Consider the following 25,999-nt stretch of genomic DNA (forward strand, 5'->3'; position numbering starts at 1 on the left):
GACCAGCTGCTCCCCCTCCACCATCAGACTCCTCAACAATAAACTCAGAGACTCATTTAAAGACTCTTCATTGATTTTTTTTTCCCTCTAAGTATTGGACAGTCAGTTTGTTTACATTTCTTTATTTGTTTACATGTGTACGTGGAGTACAGTTTTTTTTGGCACTACCAATAAGTGCCTCGCCCCCAGGAAAAATAATCTCAGGGTGGTCATATATGTACTCTGACAATAAATCTGAAATCTGAAGGTCTTATAGCTGGAGTATCCCTAACTCTCATAATTTAAAAGTATTCCGGTCAGTGACAAAACAAATTTAATAGAATAAGAAAGCCAAGAAGAAAAGAAATTGAAGAGGAATAACATAAAAATTGGTAGAGTTGTGGAAGGTTGTCTAAGGCTACAGCAGAGGCAGAGATGGATGGAACATTAGCGGATGAAATTTAATCCTGTAACGTAACTTCTGGTAAGTCATGTATGAGTAGGACAAGTAGACTAAATTTTAAGAGCATCTAGGAGTGTTGACGGTTAGAGGAGCCATGGGATTCACATTTCAGATTTATTGTCAGGCTACATCACATTCAACACAGATGCTTTTTCCTGCGGACCAGGCAGAATATGGCCACTTACTGGGTGGTGCAAAAAATTAACTGTGTGCAATGCACATATAAATAAAAAGCTGTAAACAGTTAACAGAATGTAAACAAACTGCAATACAGAGAGAATTTTTTAAAAAGTCAATAAAGTGCAAAGCTAAGAGTCCCGATTGAGTTCATTGTTGAGGAGTCTGGTGGTAAAGGGGGAGCATCTGTTCCTGAACCGGGTGGTGCGAGCCTTTTGGCACCGACACCTCTTTCCTGATGGTAGCAGCGAGAACAGAACGTGTGCTAGGTGGTGTGAATCCTTAACGATTGCTGCTGCTCTCTGACCGGAGCATTCCTTGTACATGTTCTTGATAGTGGGGAGAGTTTTGCCTGAAACTCTGTCCCCTGTGTTTTGCAGGGCTTTATGCTCAGTGGCATTGATGTCCCCATACCAGACTATGATGCACCCGGTCAGCACGCTTTCCAGTACACATCTGTAGAAATTTCCCAGGGTTTCTGATGTCGTGCGTAACCTCTGCAAACTCCTGAGGAAGTAGAGGTGCTGACGTGCTTTCTTCATGATACTATTAGCATGTTGGGTCCAGGAAAGATCCTCCAAGATCATAATTTTTTTTGTAATTCTTTATTTATCGCACTATGAACCATATCAACCAATATATTTACAGATGCATCTCTTTAAATATTCACAGTGACATTTTCTTGTTGTTGGGCCTCCAGCTGCTGGGTCTCCTGTTGTTGGGCCTCCAGCTGCTGGGTCTCCTGTTGTTGGGCCTCCAGCTGCTGGGTCTCCTGTTGTTGGGCCTCCAGCTGCTGGGTCTCCTGTTGTTGGGCCTCCAGCTGCTGGGTCTCCTGTTGTTGGGCCTCCAGCTGCTGGGTCTCCTGTTGTTGGGCCTCCAGCTGCTGGGTCTCCTGTTGTTGGGCCTCCAGCTGCTGGGTCTCCTGTTGTTGGGCCTCCAGCTGCTGGGTCTCCTGTTGTTGGGCCTCCAGCTGCTGGGTCTCCTGTTGTTGGGCCTCCAGCTGCTGGGTCTCCTGTTGTTGGGCCTCCAGCTGCTGGGTCTCCTGTTGTTGGGCCTCCAGCTGCTGGGTCTCCTGTTGTTGGGCCTCCAGCTGCAGGTCATCCCCCTGCTGATTGCCCCGTTGCCGTTCACCCTCTTCCAGCCCTTCATTCTCTTTCTCACCACTCTTCTTCTTTCTCGTTTGCTTCCCCCAGCCGAACGCCCCGATACTGGGCGTACCTCAGTTGGCCGCTCCTCAGCTGAGTCCCCCTCCTGCCAGCGTTAACTTTTTCTTCGTGCGTGCACAGTTGGGCATCTTTTTGGCTCAGAGAGCCATTTTTGAAGTCCGCCGGACGGAAGGACGCCGCTCCTCTGGGGACTTACCAACACCGGAGATCAGCCGCTCCTCTCCACGGTGTCTCTGCTCTGACATGCAGGAAAGGCCACCTTCTTTCTTCTTCAGTGATTTTCCTTCTTCCCTTTTCACTGTTTTTCTTACTTTTTCTCTTTTGGGTGCCATCTTCTGTCTCTTCTCTGTAACTTTATCTTTCTCTTCCTGTATTTTATGTTTATTGAGTTGTTTTCACACTTTTTTTACTTTTCTCTGGAGAGGGCTGGTTCCACCCAACCAGCCACTACTCCATCACATGACTCTCCTCCAAGATAGTGATTCTCCACCTCTGATCCCCAAGTGATCACTGCATGAGGTGTACAATGGATTTCCAGAATATACTCATAGACTCCAGTTTTCCCAAAGCAACTCTGGATTCAAGTCCTCCATTCCCCAAAAACGGTGGCACGGATAGACAAGGTGGTGAGGAAGGTATATTACATGCTTGCCTTCAAGGAATATGAGAGTTGGGATGTCATGTTGCAACTTTACAAAACACTGGTTAGATTGCTGTGGGGAGAAGTATGTGCAGTTCTGGTCAAAGCATTGAAAATGTGGTGGAGAAGGTACAAAGGAGATTCACCGGGATATTGCCTGGGTTGGCTGATTTTAATCATAGAGAGAGATTGTAAAGGCTGGTCTTGTTTTTTTACTGCAGCAAGGGAAGCTGAGGGGGGACCTAATTGCAGTGTTGTAACATTTTAAGAGGCTTGAATAGGATAGAAAGTAAGAATCTTAATCTCATGGTAGGGGCATCAAAAACAAAAGGGCATTTGTTTCAGGTAAGAGTTTTAATGGAATACGCAGATCATGTTTGTTACACAGCAAGTGATAACACTGGACAACGAGGATTTTTGCTTTCTGAACACTTTTGGATTTTGGACTAGTATATTGCCCTCAAAGCAGTCCAAGCATGCCTGGGCATGTTCTCTTAGTTCTGGGCATGCTCAGTCAGGATAGATGCAGACAGGGTATAAAAGCAGCTCACATATACAGATCCTATACATTGATATAGATTGAATACATGTTTTGTTTTTTTAAATTTTTTATTTTTCACACCATAAATCACATTAGCCATGATATACACTTTTTCTTTTTCACACATATACAGTGACTTTTTCTCCCTCCTCCCAGGCCACCCCCCCACCCCCCCCCTCATCCATTTTAGGTATACAATCTAGGTTGCATTAAACCAGTCAGACAATGTTGTCATTCAACAAAAATACACCAGAAATTCTACTGAGTCCATTCTTTTCTTTCCTTCTCCTTCCATCAACTTAGGTAATGTTTGTCCCCGGTAGGTTTTCGCTATTGTATTTAATGTAAGGCTCCCATATTTGTTCGAATATTTCAATATTATTTCTTAAACTATGTTATTTTTTCTAATGGAATACATTTATTCATTTCTATATACCATTGTTGTATTTTCAAATTATCTTCCAATTTCCAGGTTGACATAATACATTTTTTTGCTACGGCTAGGGCTATCTTAACAAATCTTTTTTGTGCATCCTCCAAATCAATTCCAAATTCTTTGTTTTTTATGTTACTTAGGAGAAAGATCTCTGGATTCTTTGGTATATTGTTTTCTGTTATTTTATTTAATGCACACATTCTTCATGCAATAACACAGTGAGTGTACTTAACAATAGCATTTATTGTCTTCAGGAAAATTAAATACAGTAGAAATGTGGCAACATTATTTAACATTTGTAGCGAGAATACACTCAAGGCTCAAAGATGCAGCATGACTGCACTTATTAAAAAAGCCTATGAGTTCTACTTCAGTTGTAAAATTGGTGACCAAGGCAAACCCCTCACATTTGTGAAGCAAGATGTGGAGTCAATCTGAGAGCTTGGCTCAGAAGTTCTTGGAGGTCGTTCTGTGATTAAACATGCTAAATTCCATAAAACTTAACGTTATGTGATACAGAAAATCTGAACTTATCTGTGTGTTCAGCTTGACGTTGTCCATCATTATCCCCATTTCGTTCAGGAAGCAAACATTTGCACAAGATCTAGGAGCAGAAGTAGACCCATTAGCCCATCGAGCCTATTCTGCCATTCCTATCATGAGCTGATCCATCCACCAACAGCACCACTCCCAGGCTTTCTCCTCGTAACCTTTTATGCCCTACCTAATCAAATACCTGTCAATCTCTGCCTTAAATACATCCAATGATTTCGCTTCCATTGCCGTCTGTGGCAACATTCCACAGACTCACTACTCTCTGAGTGAAGAAATTGTTCCTCATCTTTGTTTTAAATTGATGTCCTTTTATCCTGAAATTATGCCCCTTGTCCCAGAATCTCCTACAACCTTGCCACATCGACTCTGTCCAGGTCTTCCAGCATTCAAAATGCCACAATGAGATCCTCCCTCAACTTTCTGTACTCCAAGTACAGTCCAAGAGCTGACAATCTTTCCTCAAATACTAACCCTTTCATTCCTGGTGTAAATCTAGTCTCTGAACCCTCCCCAGCACATCTTTTCTCAAAGTCGACGCTCAAAACTGTACACAGTACTCCAAGTGAGGTCCCACCAGTGCTTTACAGAGTCTCTACATTATATCCCTCTTCTTGTATTCTCTCCCTCTAGAAACGAATGCCAACATTCGCCTTCTTCACTGCCGACTCAGAGGTTAACCTTTAGGGTATCCTACATGAGGACTCCAAAGTTCCTTTGCACCTCCAAATTTTCTACCCATCTATTCTGCCAAAGTGCATGGCCGTACAATTCCCAACACTCTGCCGCCTCTTAGCTCATTCTCCTAATCTGTCTGTGTTTCTCTTTCTCCAGTGTAATCAGGTACATGCTGCCAGAGGAAGTGGTAGAATCACTACCTTTTAATAAACATTTAGAAAGACACTTAAATAGGCAACGCATGGAAGGATACAAACCTACTTGTCAAAGGAACATTAGCATAAATGTGTGAGCAGAAGTTTTTCTGCTGAACAATTCCAGAACTGAAAACGTAATATTTTACCTTCAGATTTTCTCGAATGGCTATTGAATGGATTTCCTCAAAATAGTACAAAATGAATCTAAATTGTCTAAAATGAAACACACTAATTAAATATTCATATCCTATAATAACATAAAGAAATGAAAGTTAATAGACTTTGGTACATCTGTCATGATTCTGACGTAATGTAGTCATAAAAAAGCCATAAAAAACCCAAGTCATAAAAAAGCCCTTTACAATTTACTGGAGTTTGCCCAACAGGAAATGCCTCGCCTCTTTTCGTTGTTCAAATGAGACAAATAAATCCTCTCCATTGCATTACCCCACCTCACCCTCTCCCTCATTCATCCCAGAAATGGGAGCACAAGGGTTCCTGAACGTGGTTCTGAAGGAAGGGACCAGTTACTGGAAAGCCAACACTGAAAAGAACTGGACACAGATTTTTAATGGATACTTATTGTCAATAAGAGCAAAATAATGTAGTCCTTCTGCATGGGAAGAGTTCAATGAGATGGTGATGTCCTCTGACAAGAATATTAGGGAGTTTTTGGACAAGTAATTAGGAAAGGAAATGGAAAGTTCGCCTTTATTGAATGAGATATGAAATACAAGAAGTGAGAAACCTTGCTATAAGGCTTCAGTAAGACCACGCAGGGGTTCCCTGCACAAAGTTTTGTTTCATTATGTAAAGAAGGCTTCACTTGCCTTTCTCCTCACTTATCAACACAGGAGCACCCCAGGGATGCGTGCTTAGGCCACTGCTCTCCTCATTATATGCCTGTGACTTTGTGGCCAAGCACAATTCCAGGGCCATCCACAAGTTTGTCGATGACACCACAGTTGTCGGCAGAATCACAAACACCAATGAGGCCGTGCGGAAATACAGACACATTTAATTTGAATTAAACAAAGCATACCATCACACAAAAATGGTGCAAAGTTAGACAGCCCTGTCAGTGCAATCGATACACCTCACGGTAAACTATCCTTGTAAAAAAAAAAATTGGCCAGGCATTTTGCATTCATACCATTCCTAGTATGTAAAAATAGAGGTGCTGGTAAATAATAGACTGGTAGTGTTTTGTAATCTCTGAAGGATGGTGTAAGTGCTGTTGCAACATTCAAACCCTACTTTTATAAGAATTCCCACAGCCTCAGCAAATAGTTGGAGTATTAACTCTTCATTTTAAACCATCTATCAGTGGATGGTTTCCCTTTGTATAGCTGAATGTTGCTTGATTAGATCCATTCTACTTTCTCCCTCTTTTCAGGAACACCACTCCTAAAGGAATGGCTGCACAGTACTTTTAAAGTGTGCGTGTCTGGGTGTGTGCACACATATGTCTGTGTATACACGGATCACCACAAGCCTGAAGCAGAATCTGCTTTGTACCTTTTATTTTTTATTTTTTTTTATTTTTCACACCATAAACCACATTAACCATGATACATACTTTTTCCTTTTCAAATATATACAGTGCCATTTTCTCCCCCCCTCCCTCCTCCCATCCCACCCTCCGTACCTCCCCCCTCCCGTCCATTTAAAGTACAAAATCTAGGATACATTAAACCAGTCAAACAATGTTGTCATTCAATAAAAATAAACAAGAAATTCCACTGAGTCAATTCTTTTCATTTCCTTCTCCTTTCGTTAATTTAGGTAGTGAATGTCCCCGGTAGGTTTTCGCTATTGTGTTTCATGTAAGGCTCCCATATTTGTTCAAATATTTCAATATTATTTCTTAAACTATATGTTATTTTTTCTAATGGAATACATTTATTCATTTCTATATACCATTGTTGTATTTTCAAATTATCTTCCGATTTCCAGGTTGACATAATATATATTTTTGCTACGGCTAGAGCTATCTTAACAAATCTTTTTGTGCATTCTCCAAATCAATTCCAAATTCTTTGTTTTTTATGTTACTTAGGAGGAAGATCTCTGGATTCTTTGGTATATTGTTTTCTGTAATTTTATTTAATATTTGGTTTAGATCTTCCCAAAATTTTTCTACTTTCTCACATGTCCAGATTGCATGAATTGTTGTTCCCATTTCTTTTTTACATCGAGAACATCTATCAGATACTGTTGGGTCCCATTTATTTAACTTTTGAGGTGTAATGTATAGCCTGTGTATCCAGTTATATTGTATCATACGTAACCTCGTATTTATTGTATTTCTCATTGTTCCAGAACATAACTTCTCCCATGTTTCCTTTTTTATCTTTATATTTAAATCTTGTTCCCATTTTTGTTTAGTTTTACCATTTGTTTCCTCATTCTCCTTTTCTTGCAGTTTAATATACATATTTGTTATAAATCTTTTGATTATCATTGTATCTGTAATCACATATTCAAAGTTACTTCCCTCTGGCAAACTCAGACTGCTTCCTAATTTGTCCTTCAAGTAGGATCTCAATTGGTAATATACCAGCTCTGTATCTTGAGTTATATTGTATTTATCTTTCATTTGTTCAAAGGATAATAATCTATTTCCTCAAAAACAATTTTCTATTCTTTTGATCCCTTTTTTCTCCCATTCCCTAAAGGAAAGGTTATCTATTGTAAAAGGGAGTAACTTGTTTTGCGTCAATATTAGTTTTGGTAATTGATAATTTGTTTTATTCCTTTATACATGAATCTTCTTTCAAATATTGAGCAGATGATGTAATACTGGAGAACTTCCATGTTGTACCAATTTTTCATCCCATTTATATAATATGTGTTCAGGTATCTTTTCCCCTATTTTATCTAATTCTAATCTAGTCCAATCTGTCTTTTCCCTTGTTTGATAAAAATCTGATAGGTATCTTAATTGTGCGGCTCTATAATAATTTTTAAAGTTTGGCAGTTGTAAGCCTCCTTGTTTATACCATTCTGTTAATTTATCTAGTGCTATCCTCGGTTTCCCCCCTTTCCATAAAAATTTCCTTATTATTTTCTTTAACTCTTTGAAGAATTTCTCTGTCAGGTGTATTGGCAATGCCTGAAATAGGTATAACATCCTTGGAAAAATGTTCATTTTAATACAGTTTATCCTTCCTATTAGTGTTAGTGGTAAATCTTTCCAATGCTCTAAATCGTCCTGTAATTTTTCATTAGTGGATAATAATTGAGTTTATATAGTTGGCCGAGATTTTTATTTATTTGTATACCTAGGTATCTTATTGCTTGCATTTGCCATCTGAATGGTGATTCCTTCTTAAATTTTGAGAAATCCGCATTATTCATAGGCAATGCTTCACTTTTATTTACGTTAATCTTGTAACCCGACACTTCTCCATATTCCTTCAATTTCTTATATAATTCTTTTATTGATAGTTCTGGTTCTGTTAAGTATACTATAACATCATCCGCAAATAAACTGATTTTATATTCCTTGTCTTTTATTTTTATCCCTTTTATATTATTTTCTGTTCTTATCAATTCTGCTAATGGTGCTTTGTACCTTTTGAGGCGTTAATTTGGCGCAGCAAATCAAAATGATCTCGCCGTGTTAAAAGGTGACTGGCACAAGGAATGTGTCATCTTCACATGAAGGGAGGCTTTGTTAAATATAGTTAATTCATAGTTCATAGCCCGCTTTTGAACCTGCATTGTCAGGTTCCAATGTGAGGCAAATCTTTTATAGACGATGTGTCTTATTAAAAAAAAAGAGATGTTACTTTGGTTACTTTTTTCATTGGAATTGTGACCAGGATTGTATCACTTGGCTCCCGATCATTGTTTCAAAAGTGCTGAAAGGATTATTGGTCTTTGAATCCACAGTGCCACATTGCGCCACACTGTGGGCACTCTCTGACACTGCAACGGTCACAGGAGAGTTTCACAGAAGGTCTGAGCGTTGACACTGAACCCCTGTAAAATTGATTCAAGTTTGCTCCGAATCATGTGCATAGTTACTTCTTAAAACTCTGAATGTACTATAATCCTCCTACTTTACCTGGGCCTGCAAAAGCCAACGTGGCTGGAGTAAATCAGAGCAAAATACTGTGGACGGTCCAAATCTGGAAATAGAGAATGCTGGAAACACTCAGCTGGCCAGGCAGCAGGTGTAGAGAAAGTTTAAAAAAACACACAGAAATGCTGGAGGGGCTCAGCTGGTCTCGCAGCATCCATAGCAGGTAAAGATATATTGCCGACGTTTCAGGCCTGAGAAAAAGTGTAGAAAAAGAAGCAGTCAACCTTGGCAGAGACCTTTCATCTGAGCTGGGGAACGTGTATAACTAATGCCGCTGAAAAGCACGGTTTGATCGAGATTTATTAACCCGCAGAACAAAGTTTGAACTCATCTGCCCAGCTTCATGTTCTGGACGGTGACCCTCCAAGGGCAGCCTCTTGCCTGTTTACTGGATATCAGGTATTTTTCACAATGAACAAGATCCACATTTACCAACTTGAAAAAAAAAGGCAGCTTTATCCTCAAGTTCTGATATTTTGCCCAAATTAAGCATCATGACGTTTCAAATAATTAGGGTTGGCTTGACATTCCTTTTATTTAAAAACAAATTTTTGTCATTGATGTCTCTTGGGAGCGTTCTGCTGAGTCTGTAATATGAGATTTGAGATAAGATCCACAGCTGGAGATGGAGTACGAGGTTAATGATCACCCATCAATCTTGTGATTAACAGGCCAACCTGTTAATGTGAAATTCAGGTTTAAATAGAGCAGGCTGATCACTGTCCACAATCGTGTTCAATCCTTCCATTGATGACCCATGCTAGCAGCACACTGCTGGCAACTGTGTTCAAAGGACTCCACCAAGCTGCTGGAGACTGGTTCGAGATTGACTGAAGGGGGTCCCAGGTATCAGAATCAGGAAACGAGAGGGTGCTCAGGGCACTGAAGATTTCCTGATTGGGTCAGAGGTTTGGATCGGGTAGGTGGACTGAAGTGTGTGTGGCTGAGGGAGCACTGGAGATGAATCCGTGGACGCTCAATTGATTCTGGGGGAACTCCCGTTTACTTCTCTTTCTCTGACTGTCATGGGAAATTTCTGCTGATGGCAAATCTTACAGCAGACTAAAGTCAATTTTGTGCAATATTACATCCTTGTAGTATCACATGACACCAAAGGAGCCCTGAATCTTGTGCAGGGAACAAAAGAAAAATACAGTCGATTTAAAAAAAAAAATCAAAAAAAAAAAAAAAAATCTGAAATCAATGCAGAAATTAATTGGATTCAGGTTGATAACCTTGTGTCAGAAGGAGTTATAGAGGCAGGTAAATGAATGGAAGATAGAAAGGACACGTGAGGCAGTAACAAAAGGAATGAAGGTGCAAAGCAATAAAGGAAATGGGAGAGGTAAAGAACCCAAATGGACAACAGAAAAAGCTTGTTTAAATGGTGGCATTCCTGACAACACAATACTTCATCAATACTGCCCTGAGCATTGATCATTGGGTTATCAGAGGTGGAGAGGGTCAGCAAGTTCTTGGGAGTCACTATCTCGGAGGACCTTTCCTGGACCCGACACACTAACGGCGTCGTCAAGAAAGCACGTCGGCGCCTCTACTTCCTCAGGAGTTTGCGGAGGTTTGGTATGACACCATAAACCCTGGAAAATTTCTCCAGAGGTGTGGTGGAAAATGTGCTGACCGGCTGCATCATAGACTAGTTTGAGGACATCAATACCCCTGAGCGTAAAACCCTGCAAAAGGTAGTGGACACAGCCCAGGATGTCACAGGCAAAACCCTCCCCACCAGTGAGTATATCCACAGGGATACTCTCCACTTTGGAGAGTAGCAGCAATCATCAAGGATCCACATTACCCAGCATGCACTCTGATCTCTGCTAGCATTAGGAAAGAGCGATAGGTGCTACAAGAATCACACCACTAGGTTCAGGAACAGCTGCTGCCCCTCCACCATCAGACTCCTCAACAACAAACTCAAACAAGGGCTCATTTAAGGACTCTTACTTGTACACTTTCTTGATTTTCTTTTTTATTTTCTCCATATTGCAGTCAGTTTGTTTACATTCATTATCTGTTCACAGTCCTTTGTTTACATTTTCACACAGTGTACAGTTTTTTTTGCACTACCAATTAGTGGTAATCTTGCCCGGCCCACAGGAAAACAAATCTCAGGGTTGTAAGTATGTACTCCGACAATAAATCTGAACAATTCCGTTTGTCTATAAAGCGTAAACCTTGTGAGTGGGCCCAGAACCCAAGCCTTCTGCCTCGGTGACAGAGTTCACCATAGTGAATGATAATTTCCAGTTCATGACTTCAGTCAAAATCTATTCTGTGTATTGTTGGCCACACTTCTTGCTGTTACCTTCAGTCAAAAGGTAAGTCCGGCACCTCTGGGGACAAGATCAGATTGCTGTTTTCTACTGGCTATTAGGCTCTTGAATCTCTCCATATCATCCAAGCCTTAATATTACTAGAGGACCACAAAAGATCTGTCAGCATCACTGACACATATTTGACACCACTGGCTAAAATTCTATTATTTATTTATTGGTATCTGGAATTCAAACATCCGGCAAAAAAAAATAGGGGAAAATTTATAAGGGTGGCACGGTTGGTGTTGAGGTTTGCGCCATGCTGTTACAGTGCCAGTGAACAGGACCGGGACTTGAATCCCGCGCTGTCTTTAAGGAGTTTGTACGGTCGTCCCCTGCCTGCGTGGGTTTCCCCCAGGGACTCTGGTTTCTTCCCACCATTTGAAACGCACCAGGGAATGTATGTTAATTGGATGTAATGCCAAGATGGTGGTGCATGAGGCTGCAGCGACCATTCTGACACCACATCGGTGAACTCTCCAACCCACTATGTGTGTCCATGGTCAGTAAACATTCCACAGGACCATAAGAGTGGCAGAGAAAATCACTGGAGTCTTCCCCCCCCCCCACCATCGACCTGATCTGCCTGGATCGTTGTCTGAAGAGGGGGCACAAAATCATTGAGGACCCCTAACACCCCGCACGCAGCATCTTTCAGCTGTTCCCTTCGGGAGATGCAGGAGGATCAGAGCCAGCACCACCAGGCTGAGGAACAGCTTCTTCCAGGCAGTGAGAATGCTGAATGACCAAAGAAACTGCTCACACTAACTATCCTAGACTCTCATATGTAAAAAGCAATATTTATTGATATGTATAAATACTTGTCCATGTATTGCTTGTCTGTAAATACGATTGTGTCTGCGTGTTTTGCACTGAGGTCTGGAGAACACCGATTTGTTGGATTGTACTTGTACAATCAGTTGACAGTAAGCTTGACTGGACTTGGCTCGTGGGCCACAATGGCTTGTATGTTTAAATTTAAATTTATATTTTATATTTAAACGTAAAAAGTACGTAAGTTTAAAATTGGCGCACTTCGCCATTAGTTTGCCAATCTCAAGCACACAGTACATTCACTTATCTGGCATCTACCAATCCCTATAGGCGCTGAATACCAGGGGTTTTACTTTATTCATTTCCTTTTTTTCTCTTTTTGGGGTCTTAATTAGTGTTTGATGTACCTGTGCAACTGCAGCAAGTACAATTTTCATTATATGACAAGCAACCATTTGTTCTTTCTCTTGCATTTCAGTGATTTCATTGATAGTTGAGAAATAATGCAGGGCTGAGCTAAACCAGTGGGATTAATAGAAATGCTTTTCAAAGGAGCCAGTACCAACAAATGTTCCATGATTCCTCAAAGCTAATGCATTATATATTGTTCAAGGACTCTGTACGAAACAGACCTTGAATCTCGTAGGCATTGCCACGATTCAAAGTCTAACAGGAATTTACAATGGACCATTGATCAACCTTACCCAGTACAGTGGTGCGGTCAGTGGAGGTGCTGCTCCACATCTCCCGTGATCCAGGTTTGACCCTGATCTCCTGTACTGCCTGTGAGGAGTTTGCACGCTCTTCCTGCTCCAGCTTTCCAAAAAAAATGTGTCGGTGGGTGGACTAATCGGCGACTGGAAATTGTTGGTGAGTGTTAGAATCTGGAGAGAACAAGATGGGAACATGGGAAGAATATTAAAAGAATGTTGTGTAGAAAGAGTGCTCAATACTAGAGGCTGGTTCAAAGTGCCTGTTTTCATACAGGAGACTGGGGAACATCTTGGCATTTTTCATGGACAACCGTGGAAAGATCTGATTTCCCCCCCAAAATATATATATATATTTATGAGGAAAGGAAATGGTGTAATTTTTTTTAACATCATGTCATGTTGCCATGTACATTTTGTTACTGTACATTGAGATGTTAGCCATTATTTATACTGCAGTAATACCCCATTCAAGGGATTTCCCCACCTGCCTCAGCCCGTCAGTTCCCAGCAGCGGAATTGTCCTACATCACCAAGTCCTTTTTGTTGGCTGCACTCAGAACAGTCCTTCCAGCCAGTCACCAACACCTCACGACAAGACCAAATGCTTCGGGCAGACCAACCAGCGTCCTTCATCGAGTCTGATGATCTTCCAGCCTCTGGTCCACTGCTGCTGGAGACGAAAGGACCCTTGCATCCTTTCCCACACACTCTCACTCTGCCAAAAGGCAGGCGACTATCTGGTTGACACAATTTTTAAAAAAAATCAAAATATGGACTTTATGGCAAGGAGAAAGTATTCGGTCACTGTTCAAAAAGACAGCAATGCCCGCAGAAGGTATACAACCGACATTTCGGCCAGGAGCCCATCTTCAAGGCATGAGTAAAGAGCAGGCAGGGGTCTGAATTAAAAAAAACTGGGGAGGGAAGAATGGGCAGGGGCGGGGCACAGACCCACAAAAGGTGTTAATTGGAAAAGGGAACCAATTGCACTGTTGTATAATTGCCTCGAACGTGCCCCCCCCCCCCCGCTTATAGTTATTACCCCTCCCTCCCCCTCAATATCCAGGAGCGCAAAAGACCCGCAGGTTGCTTGGCGCATCTGCACGTCGCCATCCACACGAGAGATGCCGCAGTCTTTCCACCCTCGAGGAGTGAACTTCCCAAAAGTTTGGCGATCGTTGTCTAATCATTGCATTTGGAGCTAAACTGCTGGCTGTCGGCGAAACTCCCCTCGAAGCCCGTCCTTCTCGTTTCTGAAGGCAAAACAACTCTGGGTAACTGGAGCAACAGCGATGGCATCCAGGTGATAGATACAGTGCTTGCTGACTGTATCCGCTGACGAAGCCCAGGCGGGGCACAGGGGCAAAAAGGGACACGTTGACCATTCACTTTCAAAAGATGCACCGGCATTTCGAAGAGAGGCGGCCCTGATGCTCCCCTCTGGCTGAGGTGTCACTGAACATTTGCAGGGACGACACTGGCTCCGGGCAACCCGTCTTCCACGTACCCTTGCCAAGATAGGATTATGATGTGACACGACTCGCTGGGATAAAAGTTATCACTCCCACGGAGCTGATCAAGGACAGGGAGATAGAAGCGAGAAAGATCCCCCACCCCCAGAGCGTTAGGGTCTAGTGACTAAAACAAAGGACCGGACTGGCCACCCGGGATCATAGACAAAAGATCTGAAAACTGGTCCCCACTGTTTCTGGCCGACTGGAGCTGAGGTCAGAGTCGCCCATGTGGCAGGATGTTGCAAGACAAGGGGCCGTTCTGTGCTCGTCCGAACTGGCGGGGTGGGGGGTCAGGGAAACAGCAGCGATGAACGCAGAATATGGGGGAATGCTCCACAGGGCAAACCACACACTGGGCGCTCTTCTCCCTTGCCACGCTGGACACAACGATTTGAAATATTCTGAATCGTGCCTTCTACCTTGCAACAACGATTTGAAATCCCAGTCTGAATTCTGCACCATACAACAATGCTCATTGGATGTTCTTTATACACAGTAGTGTCTAAATAAATCTTTATGCTGACAGGGTGACATGAAATAGAGTGGGAGGAGATTCCAGTGAGTCACTCCCGATCATTTGGGACTCTTCCTGAGCCATAAAATCCCATGTCTGTGGTTGATCTGCCGACGCTGCACACTTCACTCGCAATTGAGGCTCTTCAAAACCATTCAATGACGATTTGGGCGTTGTCTTCACGAAAATTGAGGAATTTTTGTTTAATTGAGAAGAAGCGTGAGGGAGGATTCGAGTCAGGACATGTCACTAGGACCCGGGACGCGCTGTCTGCAGGCTGAGTCTCCTCCCCTCCGATAGCACGTCAACCTCCTCCAGGAAAATCTTCCCCAAACATCAACAGAGCGGGCATTCCGGATTCAGTGTTGGCTGGGGGAGGGAATCGGTGCGTCTCACTGGAGCTGCCCACCGACCCGAGGTCTTCACGTTGTGTTCATGAATAGTAATTGACGACCGGCTCAAACAGAGCAGTGATGCCGGGTTACGACTATAAGTTTCTGGAGAAGCCGAAGCGGCGCTTCCAGTGCCCCCTGTGTAACAAGCCGATGCGAGAGCCCGTGCAGGTCTCGACTTGTGGCCACCGCTTCTGCGACACCTGCCTGCAGGAGTTTCTCAGGTAAGCCTGGGAGGAGGGGGTGACTTGGCAAGGGTCCGGTCACCGGCGCTCACCACTCCCCCCCCCCCCATCTCCCCAGCGCCGGTGTCACCTGAAGGGATGGGTGGGAGGAGAGCTGGACGTGGCCAGTGTTCACTTCATGTTCGCTGAATTTGTGGGTCAACGGACACGTGTCGACCCAGGATCGAGTGTGTGCACAGGACCGCGGACAGATTCTGGATGGCGCGTCCTTCTGTGTCCATGAACGACAAGGAGCGAGTCCAATTAAAGGGAGAGACGCCGGGCGGAGTGTGCACATTGAAACGCAGTCGTGCACACATTGAAACGTCCAGCTACAAGTGCACTTGTGCCTACATTTACATGGAGAGACACCGGGCAGAGTGTGTCCAGGAACAAGTACAGACTCTGGATGAAGTGTACTTGCGTGGACATGAACACGTACCTTGAAGAAAGGCTCGGCTCCCTGAAACGACCTTTCCCTCCTTTGGACGTTGCGAGATCGGCTGAGTTTCCCCCAGCATTTCTGTGCCCTTACGACAGTCCCAGTGACCCCGTGAACACATACAGACCCTGGATGGAGTGCATGGGCGAACTATCGATAATGGGGGTCGGCAGCAGTCTTTCAGAATCACCGTGTTGTGGGGACGTGATTTTTTTTTGGTTGTGAGATCCTTCAACTCGCATTGATTCATTTCGGTATGAACTGTATTCGAGCGTTGGGAAGATGTCGGGGCGGAGATTTTGGTGAATTATGTGCTTCAGGGCAGTGCGCCGATCTCTTCGCCTCCGCGACCGAACACAGTGCCGGGTTTGGGGGAGGGTTGAAGGTTTAACACGCGAGACGAGGGGGTTGCTTTCTCTCTCTCTCTCTCTCTCACACACACACACACTCACTCTCTCTCACACTCACTCACTCTCTCTCACTCACTCGCTCACACTCACTCTCTCACACTCACTCACTCTCTCACACACTATCTCTCTCACACTCTCTCTCACACTCTCTCACACACACTCTCTCTCACACACTCTCTCTCACACACTCTCTCTCACACACTCACTCTCACACACTCTCTCTCACACACTCTCTCACACACTCACTCTCACACACTCTCTCACACACTCACTCTCACACACTCTCTCACACACTCACTCTCACACACTCTCTCTCACACACACACTCTCTCTCTCTCTCACACACACACACTCTCTCTCTCTCTCTCTCTGAGCTTGTGAGGAAGCTGGGCGTGGGGTTGGAAGTGTCCTGCCCTCCTCCCTCCCGGATCTCTGGATGGAGCGGTCCTTCTCGCAGCTCGGCCGGGACGGGCTTATGGTCAGCTTGTCCCAAAGGGGGAACCCCCCCTAAACCCCTGTGGTCCTATCCTGAGAGTTGTCGGCTAATCGGAACATTTATAAAAAGGCAGCGTTTTCTGTGCTTGTGGCGGATTCGTTCTCTCACGTTGTCCGCAGCTTTACTTGTTCTTAAAGCGACGGGGCGCCTCTGGGATGGGGCAAGAATCAAACATGGGTTTATTACCTTCCCGTCAATCGAGGGGAGTTGACAATCAATTCAGAAAACCTTGCTCTCAAACAAAAATACCCATTATCTTCTTTCTCATCCGTAACTCCGGTGAATTATTAGCTCGGGGCTAAGATCGATTCAGGCTGGTCGGACCATGCCAACAGCACCATGAGAGCTCCATCGGGAGCCAGCGGGATGACCGGCCTTTCCTGTGTGCGCCGCGGCCCCTCGTTTTCACCACTGCTCTGATCTCCGGTCTTTGTGAATCGAGCCTGAGGTCTGTGTGTCCGCTGTCTTTTTCTCTCTCTCTCGCGCCCCAGATCTCCCCCCCTCCCAATTCTGCTTTTCTCTCACCCTGCTGCACGTTCTCCTTCCCTCCCTCCCTGTGCTTCTCTCTCCGTCTGCCTCTTCAATCTTTCTCCATCTTCTTTCCTGCTTCAATCTCCCTCTTTGCTCCCCTCACCTTTGCTTCTCCCTCCAGTGCCTCCCTCTCCCTATTTTTCTCTTTGCACCTGCCTCTTTCTTTACCCCACCCCAACACTCTCCCACTCCATCTGCCCCTCTCACCCCAGCACACACTCTCTCTCCATCTGCTTCTCTCAACTCTCTCTCTCTCTTCTCTCACCCCCAGCTCTCTCTCCTTTCCCTTTTCTCTCTACTCTCACCTCAGCTCTTTCTCTCCTTCCCCCTTGTCTCTCTTCTCTCACCCCAGCTCTCTCTCTTTCTCTCTCTCCTTCCCCCTTGTCTCTCTTCTCACCCCAGCTCGTTCTCTCTCTCTCTCTCTCTCTCTCTCTCTGCTTCCCCCTTCTCTCACCCCACCTCTCTCTCTCTCTCTCTCTCTCTGCTTCCCCCTTGTCTCTCTTCTCTTACCCCAGCTCTCACCCCCCCTCCCCCCCACCGTCCCTCTCTCCCTGCTCCTGGCGGTTGTCCCTCTCTATAGCTAACTTTTTTTTTTCCATTGTCCTTTGGCGATGTTGGAAGCTCAAATCTTTTTCTTACACACATTGCAATGCTGAAATCTCGATCGTCATTGAAATGGCATCGATCATTTGGCTAGATTTCTAAATCTCTCTCGCACTCTGCACCTGTTCATTTATTTATGAATGAACGGGGAAGGGAACAATTAAGTCAATAGCAACCTGCTCCAAAGACAATAATGGTACATTTTTCAAATTTTCTTTGTTTTAATATTTGCCCCTTAGCCAAACTGCGACTACAAATCTGCCTCAGGAGTTTTCTTTGCGAACCATGCGTCAAGTATAGAAGCAGAGCAAGTGCCAAGTCAATGTCATCAGTAAGAGAATGGAATACTTGACAAATTAACCCTTTGAACGCTGGCTTTTTTTCCCTTCATTAAATATGAACATGGGTGTTTTTAAAATATATTCTTGATTTTGACTCTTTGCCATGTGGCATCCATTTAAATTGGCATTATAATAAAATGCTGAGGAAAGAAAATGAGGATTCAAAGTTCAGATTTATTGGTGGAGTACATACATGTCATCACATACAACCCTGAGATTCTTTATCCTGTAGGCAAGGCAGAATTACCACTTAATGGTCATGGAGAGGAACTACTCAAAGGTTGATACACGTGTAAATAAATTAGGAAATGTAAACAGTCTGCAATACAGAGAGAAAAACATCCATAAAGTACAAAGGTAAGGGTTCTTAAATGAGTCTCATGGCCCTTTTACAAAGCCACTTCATTCATGGATATTTACTGGTTCTTTACACTACACCTTCTGTTTAAAAGGCCAAGACACAGAATAGGGGTGGGGTCTTTCTCGACCCAGCTTTCTTTCCAGCAGCAGAGGTAGTAACAGCACCGGGATGCTGTCTGTGTAAAAGGGGCGATCTGGCATTCAGGCACCATGTTGGGAAAGATGTGTTTGCATATGCATCCTGGTAAGCATTTAAAACATGCAAGTAGGAAAAATCTTTTTAATAATAATACCACTGTCCCGTTCTCTCCTGCGGCCTACTGACTGCTCTCTCCGGCGTGGGGGGGGGGGGGGGGGGGGGAGAGGTGGTGGGAAATCAGGGCAGTTGGGACCAGGACGGGGTCCGATAGTGGGTCGTTGGGAGAGTCTTCCAACAGCCCGCCACCAGGCCCCACATCGATCCAACTTCCCCATTCCCAGGTGCCTCTAGTCAATTTGTGCTGTGAACCAGCAGGTCTTTGGTGCGAGTCTTGTGCCATCTATGCCCCCTTTAGATGTAAATCTGCGGTGGGGGGGGGGGTGGTAAGGGAGTTGGTAGTAATATCAGGATCCTGGGAATGCCCTGCTACCATGCAATTCCAAATGTCATCCATCCATCATTGCTACACTTCCTGGAGGGAGAACGGGGGTGATTTGTATCATTTATTGTGTGACTGGTGTTTGATTTACAGCGAAATACGGCAGAAGAGCTGGCCGTTCACAGAGTCCACGCCTACCTTTTTTTTTGCACCCACCCCAGCACAACCCATTTTACCTCCTCTGCTTTCATTCAGTTGTAATCGTTCATTTGTAATTATCAATAGTGATTGTGAGTCTCTTCTCTTGGCCCTCCTCAGTCCAGCCACCAACTTACCTTCTCCGCTCCCATTTTGGCCATTTTGAATCACAAGAAAGGAAGAGCCAGCAATATGTTGATGGGTTGTGATCTGGCCATGAGTACTAGGGATGGACATCCTGCACCTGAATATAAATATGAGACCACATTGTATGCTGTTAATTCTTCTGAGTCACTCGGGAGGGTCACTGACTCTTCCCTCTAAGCTGTGCTTGTGTGCGCACGCACACGTTGTGCAACCAGCGCACAAAGGAAATGAAAGTTAACGGAGATAATGTATGAATTCATAATGATCATTATTGAAATTAATCTCTTATCTAACTTTCTGTTAATGAATTAGTTGGTTAAACAAGTAGTTAATCCTACTTGGATTATATTAAAACATGCCAATGCATTTTTATTAGCCATGAGAGATCCAGTGGTTCCTAACCTTTTTCGTTCCACTTGCATACCACTTTAAGGAATCCCTATACCATCAGTGCTCTGTGATTAGTAAGGGATTGCTTAAGGTGGTATGTGGATAGAAAGAAAAAGTTTGAGAACCACTGAGATGGGTTGTGCCAAAATGATCTGGAAACAATTTCAAGTTTACATTTGCACAAGCATTCAGTGCACGCATGCTTTTGTCCCAGGAAAAACCATTTGTGCAACATACGATTTTTGTGCACATCGATGACTAAAAAAATTCGAGGGATTGTTTGTTCACTGCATTCCTAACTTGCAACTATTAGTTGCTTGACTTTTTTCCTAATGGGCTGTTCTCACTGGCTTTTGAAGGTTGGGGCACTGAGACTATTGTGTACCAAAATCTATAAAGAGCCACACTACAGCTACTAATCTACAGGACTGGCTGGGTTATTCTTAAGATCCATGTTTTCAGGTTATGGACCCATAGCGAGAGGCAGGCAGGAATGTGGGCTTTTGGCTGAAAGCAGTTTGAGGTGGCAAGCGAATTGAAGAAGTCAGGTCTGCGCCTTGCGATTGAGGGTAACTTGCTGCTTTTAATGTTAACAATACAGCATGGTAGAAGGTCCTTCCAGCTCGTGAAATCCATGCGGCTCAATTACAACCAATTAATCTACCAACCATGGTTATGGGGATAAGGCTGGAAAGGGGTACTGATGGTAGTGATCAGCCATGATCTGTAAAATGGTGGTGCCGAAGGGCCTACTCCAGCTCCTATTGTCTATTTTTGGAGAGTGGAAGAAACCAGAGCACTCAGAAAACCCTCACAGGTCATTGGAAGAATGTATAAACTCCTCACAGACAGCACCGGATTTGAACCAGAGTCTTTGGCGTGAGTGTAACGTTGTGCTAACCACTGTGCTTCTGTTGAAGACCTGTGGATTCTGATCTGGCTGATGAGGCCAAGGTGGGACAGAAGGCATGTGATGAACATCTGCCTATTCCTAAAGAAGGGCTTTGAGGTCTGTTGTGCCATCTCCAACGTCGTTCCAATTCAAGCAATCGCAGGCCGTAATTTGATGAGGGTATTGCATCTTGTTTTGAGGATGGTTTGAATAAAGTTTCCTCTGTTGTAGTGATCTTGGAAGAGAGTGTTTCAGAGCCTAGTGCTTGGCATGCAACCGATGTGTCTGTCTATTGGGTTTAGGATCTAAATGCTAGGCCAGAGAGGGGATGATGATGTTTGTTTATCGTGCCAGGGGATTTTGGAGGATTTTGTGGCGGGAGCTTTGAGGATACCTTACATATGCAGGTCGTCCAAGTGTAGATAGTTCAAATGTTAGAATCAAAAACGCACAGAAATACTGGCTGAACTCTGGGCCTGTAATGACCAGAGGAGGTAAAGGTATTCCCTTGTTGACAGGTCAGTTCATGATTTCATGAACTGTCAGACTGAGACTACCTGCCAAATGGAGGAACAAAACTTCATCTTCCATCTAGGTACCCTCTAACCGGATGGCATTAACATCGGCTTGTCCGGTTTTCATTAAGAAAGTCCCCCTGTCTTCTTTCCTCTAGTTCCCTTTCTCTTCTCCCCCCCTCCACCTCCCTTTTCCCTCTGTCTCTTTCACAGAGCCAAAATCAATTCTCACCTTCCCTCTTGTATTCAATTAACGCCTTTTGTCTGTTGGTCTGGATTCTTCCCCTAGTCTTTAATTAAGAGGGTTCAGGCCCAAAATGTCAGTAATATAGTATCTATAAAAACAAAATACTGGAGAAACTCAGCTGGTCAAATAGTGTATTGTATGTAGCAAAGATACAGAAACAATGGTTTGAGCTTGATGTTAATATATCTTTATCTCCTATGGCTGCTGTGAGACCTGCTAAGTTTCTCCAGCATTTCTGTGTTTTTTTTTTACTGGGGTCTGCCGACTTGTGTCTCATGCTAAGTGTAAGAAATATTCAGACATCACTGTTACCCAGTACACCAGACGAGCTTTGAAATCTTGGTTGTCGCACTCTCTTTCTCTGATCGCCTAGGGCAGTACTGGAGGAATGACAAATATTGCCATCAATTTCTGGTGGAATTGGCCATTCATTTTCTTGGGGTCATCGCACTGCAACCTGTGCAAGTATTGCCTACCTCACAGGTTCCTGCGGCAGTAATTAATGAATACTTTGGATAAAGCAAAATGCAGAATAAGTGTAGCTTTCTGTGGCCAGGGCAGCTCCTTCACAATGATATGCATAGAGTAAAACCCCCAGTATCCAGCAGCTATGGGGATGAGTGAATTCTCTGGTTGCTTGAGATTGCATGTTGCACGATTGGTGAGCTAACCATGCTTTCCGATTTAAAAATTTTTATTTTACAGCACTGTAAAATTTCAGCCCACAATTTTTACACCCAACTAACCGACACTCCCTGTACGTTTCAAATGGTGGGAGGAAACCGGAGTCCCTGGGGAAAACCCACGCAGACACGTACAAACTCCTTACAGAGAGCCCGGGGATTCGAACCCAAGTCCTGATCGCTGATGCTGTAACGGCGTTGCGTTAACAGCTACGCCAACCCCAACCGAGTTATTTTTCAGGTTTTTTTTAAAACCAGTTGCCTGAGGCCGCTGGTGGCTTGAATCCCAAATAACGGGGATTTTACTGTTTCACTGGTAATAGAGCAAAGGTCTTTCTTGTCTGGATACCTCCGCTCCAGCTTTGACCTGCAAATGTCAAGTACCACACTACTGCCTCTGGTAAAGTACCTGCATGTGCTGTTGTCTTAAGGATTAAAAGCTTTGCTCAGTAGATTTGTGTACTCCCTTATCTCCTCAAATAAATAGCCCATTTAAATTGATACATTCCCTCTGCCCCCCCACCCCCCAAGAATGGCTGATGGAATCTGGGAAATGTTTGCAAATATTGACTTGATGGTTCTGTGAGGATTCTAACCCAAGGATTCAATGCTGCTCTGTCCTCCCGCATCCCAGTGACTTGCAATGGGTCACTGCAAAGTTCAAATTCAATTTAAAAATAAACCTATTCTGACTCATTTTGTAAATGTACACATTTAATTGATCATCTTGCTGTAAAGCCGGCTCAAATGAGATGGCATTTGCAACGCTGACGTGAAGTCAATTGTACGCTTTCAGGGATTGATTAGCTTTTTTTTTGAACTAAAGCGTCTCTATATTAATGTTTCAGTTTTTTTACGAATTGGAGACCAGGTATTACTATTTTTAATAAAATCGCTGAGTCCTCTGAAGGTGGCACCGAGTGACCTCTTTTGTGATCCTGTCGCGTCCTTGGGCAAACTAAATAATTTCTTGTGCAGAAAGCCTGCAGGCAGCCTGTCAGGACACAAGCCCTCGTGTATTGAACACAATCTGGTCAGAGTGCTCCTAAAGGCCAGGCTGTTAAATATTCAGGAATGTGCTGTGCACACACAATTTCTGCTCTGCTCTGGCTACTGAATAAAACATCTCTATGTTCCTATTTAGGCCAAATAAAAATAGCTACATGTGTTCTGTTAATGTTCACCTCTCCCCATTTCTTCCCCCCCCACCCCATCTGCTTTTTGCTTTAATTATAAGCTATAGCCTGCCAACATCTGGCTCTTGCACAACTGGCTGGGTTGAGAAAGCGGGCAGCTCAGATTCTTGACCAGGCGAGCAGGTTTGTTGCAGCAGGTTCATACTGGCTGCAGCTGGAGGCTCCACGTGTTTGGAGTGAGTGCCACGACCCTGGGTATGGACTGTGAGAGAGATGCATCACCTTGGGTTTAAATAGATGCTGTGATTTTATTGTAGCACACACAAATGCAGGAGAAACTCTGCAGGACACACAGCATCCATAGGAAGTAAAAGGTACCCAACATTTCAGGCTTCATCAATTTTTGCTCTCACCTTGACCAAGGACTCAGCCAGAAACGTTGGGTACCTTTTACTTCCTAAAAAAACCGTGTGACCTGCTACATTTCTCCAGCACTTTTGTGTACATATTGCACTTCAACTCATTCACCGGTTAATGTCTTTGGTGGCAAGACCAGTTGCTTTTTGGGCCATTTCAGTGCTAAGCAGGTCTCAGTGACGTTGCAGTGTGCCTGGAATCTCATGTAGGGCAGCGCAGGTATGGACGGCAATTTTCCTCACCAGGGGACTAGTGCTATGAGAAGTTCCAGGGTATCTCAAGATTCTTTTATTGACATGTAATAAAGCAGAGAATATATTACAAAATTTCCTTCAGTCTACTGTGAGGCAGGCAAACATTCACCATCAGCAGATATTGCCCGGTTACCCTTCAATCAGAGAGAGAGAAGCAAAAGAGAGTCCCTCCCCAGAGTCGCTGAGCATGCATGGATTTTCCTCCAGTGTTCCCACAGCCTCCGCAGCTGCCTTCAGTCCAAACTGTCAGCAACCTGAGCTCTAGACATGATCCAGGAAGGCCTCGGCACCCTCTCGCATCTCCGTTCTGATTCCTGGTACCCCTTCAGCCAGTCTCCAGCAGTCCGCAGCCTGATGGAAGCCCCTCGCTGGTCTGCGTCTGTGGTCATCCTCCGTGGGTCATTTCTTCTGCTTCTGTTATTTCAGTTTATTTAATTAGCTGAATCCCACCCGATGATGTGGTGGGGTTTGTACTCTTGCATCTAGATTGTTAGCTTAAACCTCTGGATGCAGAAGATCAAAGATTAAAAACAAAACAGCACTGATTGGAAATGTAAAAGTTACTCGAGATCAAGCAGCATCAGTTTCGAGGTAAACAATTAACATTTCAGTTATGTTATATAATGCCAGAGCTGCCATGCTTTCTATAAAACCCAGGAGAGTTTGATGGATAATGTTCATTCAAACTGGAATATCTTGAGAATTCCCACAATTGAAGTTGCAATCCTGACAGTTACAGGCAGTAAAAACACAATGCTGGAGAAACGCGGCAGGTCAACCAGAGAACTTTACAGACTACTATGGAGGCATAGCCAACATTTTGGGCTTGAGCCCTTCATCCAGGTACGGTATGGGCAAAATGTAGGCAGGTGCCCTGCTGCTCTCAAGCTCAATTTTTCAATTACTGTGTCTGCAGCCTTTCACGGGTTACTCCAGTCACAGACGGTCAGTGTTGGTGGGGTAAATTGAGATCACAACTTGTATCATCATGGAGCCCCAGTTGTTTTATTCTCTTGAATGGTTACAGCAAGTAGTGCTGCCAGCTCACAGCTCCATCTAGGTTGAATTCTGACCTTGGGTGAAGTTTAGATATTTTATTTGTCACTTTATACCTGGTGGAGTGAGGTGTTCTTCTGCAAGCAGTTGAACAGGTTAACAAGTTCGTGCTGCCCAATTGACACCCAATTAACTTGCATCCCCGGTACATTTCAAGGAAACCGGACGGAGCCCCTGGGGAAAACCCACAAAGACACAGCGAGAACGTACAAACAGCGTCGGATTCAAACCTCCATCCTGATCGCTGGCGCTGTAAAGGCGTTGAGCTAACCGCTACCCCAACTGTGCCACCCAAATGATAAGGAAATAATGATGAGGCAAATGTTAGCGTGCAGAGAACCGTTGTATTGGAGGATGTTCCTGCTAGGATCAGCTTACAGCGCTTCTCTGCTCTTTGCCAATGTTCCGCAGGAGCTGCCTCTAGTTTCCTTCCATATCCCAGTGGCGAGATGATTGGTTACCAATTACGCAGCCCAGCTCAGAGGTTTGGATCTGGAGTCGGGTTGCCGATGGTTTGAACTGAAGTCTAGGCGGCTGTGGGCAAATCCACAAACACTTAGTTTCTCTAAAGGGATTCCCTTTTGCTTCTCTATCTATTATTGTTAGGGGTGCCGGGCAATGCTCATGGAGATTCTTTGTTTGCCTTGTGTATTGCATTTTTGTGTACTATTACGTGGCAAAAGGAACCTTGATTCATTCCCTCCCACCTCTAACTGATTTGCTGAGACACTGAGCCAGGCTTATGAGGACTGAGTTCATTTTGCTGTTGCCACTTGTACAAAATGTGCCAACTACAAATTCTGCGGTAGCGTTGAAATGAACCATTGTTAAGCTGGCAGTGCTATTTAACAGGTGAAGCGTGGATCTTCTGAAACTGAGTTTTGGCAACGGAGAAAGTGAGAGGGTTCCAAGAATGAGTA

The 25,999-nt window shown here is 44.1% G+C and overlaps 1 protein-coding gene and 1 long non-coding RNA gene across 3 annotated transcripts in view; one reads left to right on the top strand and one right to left on the bottom strand.

The window, feature by feature from the left end:
• Window positions 1-3,584: 3,584 nt before the first annotated feature.
• Window positions 3,585-13,728, bottom strand: LOC138749979 (uncharacterized). Of its 2 annotated transcripts, none has more exons than XR_011348985.1 (3): window positions 13,224-13,728; window positions 12,731-12,910; window positions 3,585-4,006 (listed from the first exon to the last, which is right to left on the bottom strand). It is a non-coding gene; the product is annotated as an uncharacterized lncRNA (long non-coding RNA). The 2 variants fall into 2 exon arrangements; XR_011348986.1 differs by lacking the exon at window positions 3,585-4,006 and adding an exon at window positions 10,920-11,350.
• A 1,124-nt stretch (window positions 13,729-14,852) lies between these two features.
• The window catches only part of LOC138749598 (TNF receptor-associated factor 4-like), a 104,006-nt gene continuing 92,859 nt past the window's right edge, over window positions 14,853-25,999 (top strand). Inside the window, exon 1 of the mRNA XM_069911211.1 lies at window positions 14,853-15,383. Coding sequence (XP_069767312.1) covers window positions 15,241-15,383 — 143 coding nt within the window. The 5' untranslated portion in view covers window positions 14,853-15,240. The remainder of the gene's footprint in view (window positions 15,384-25,999) is intronic.

Source organism: Narcine bancroftii, chromosome 14 (genome assembly GCF_036971445.1).
Source record: "Narcine bancroftii isolate sNarBan1 chromosome 14, sNarBan1.hap1, whole genome shotgun sequence".
Taxonomy (NCBI): Eukaryota; Metazoa; Chordata; class Chondrichthyes; order Torpediniformes; family Narcinidae; genus Narcine; species Narcine bancroftii.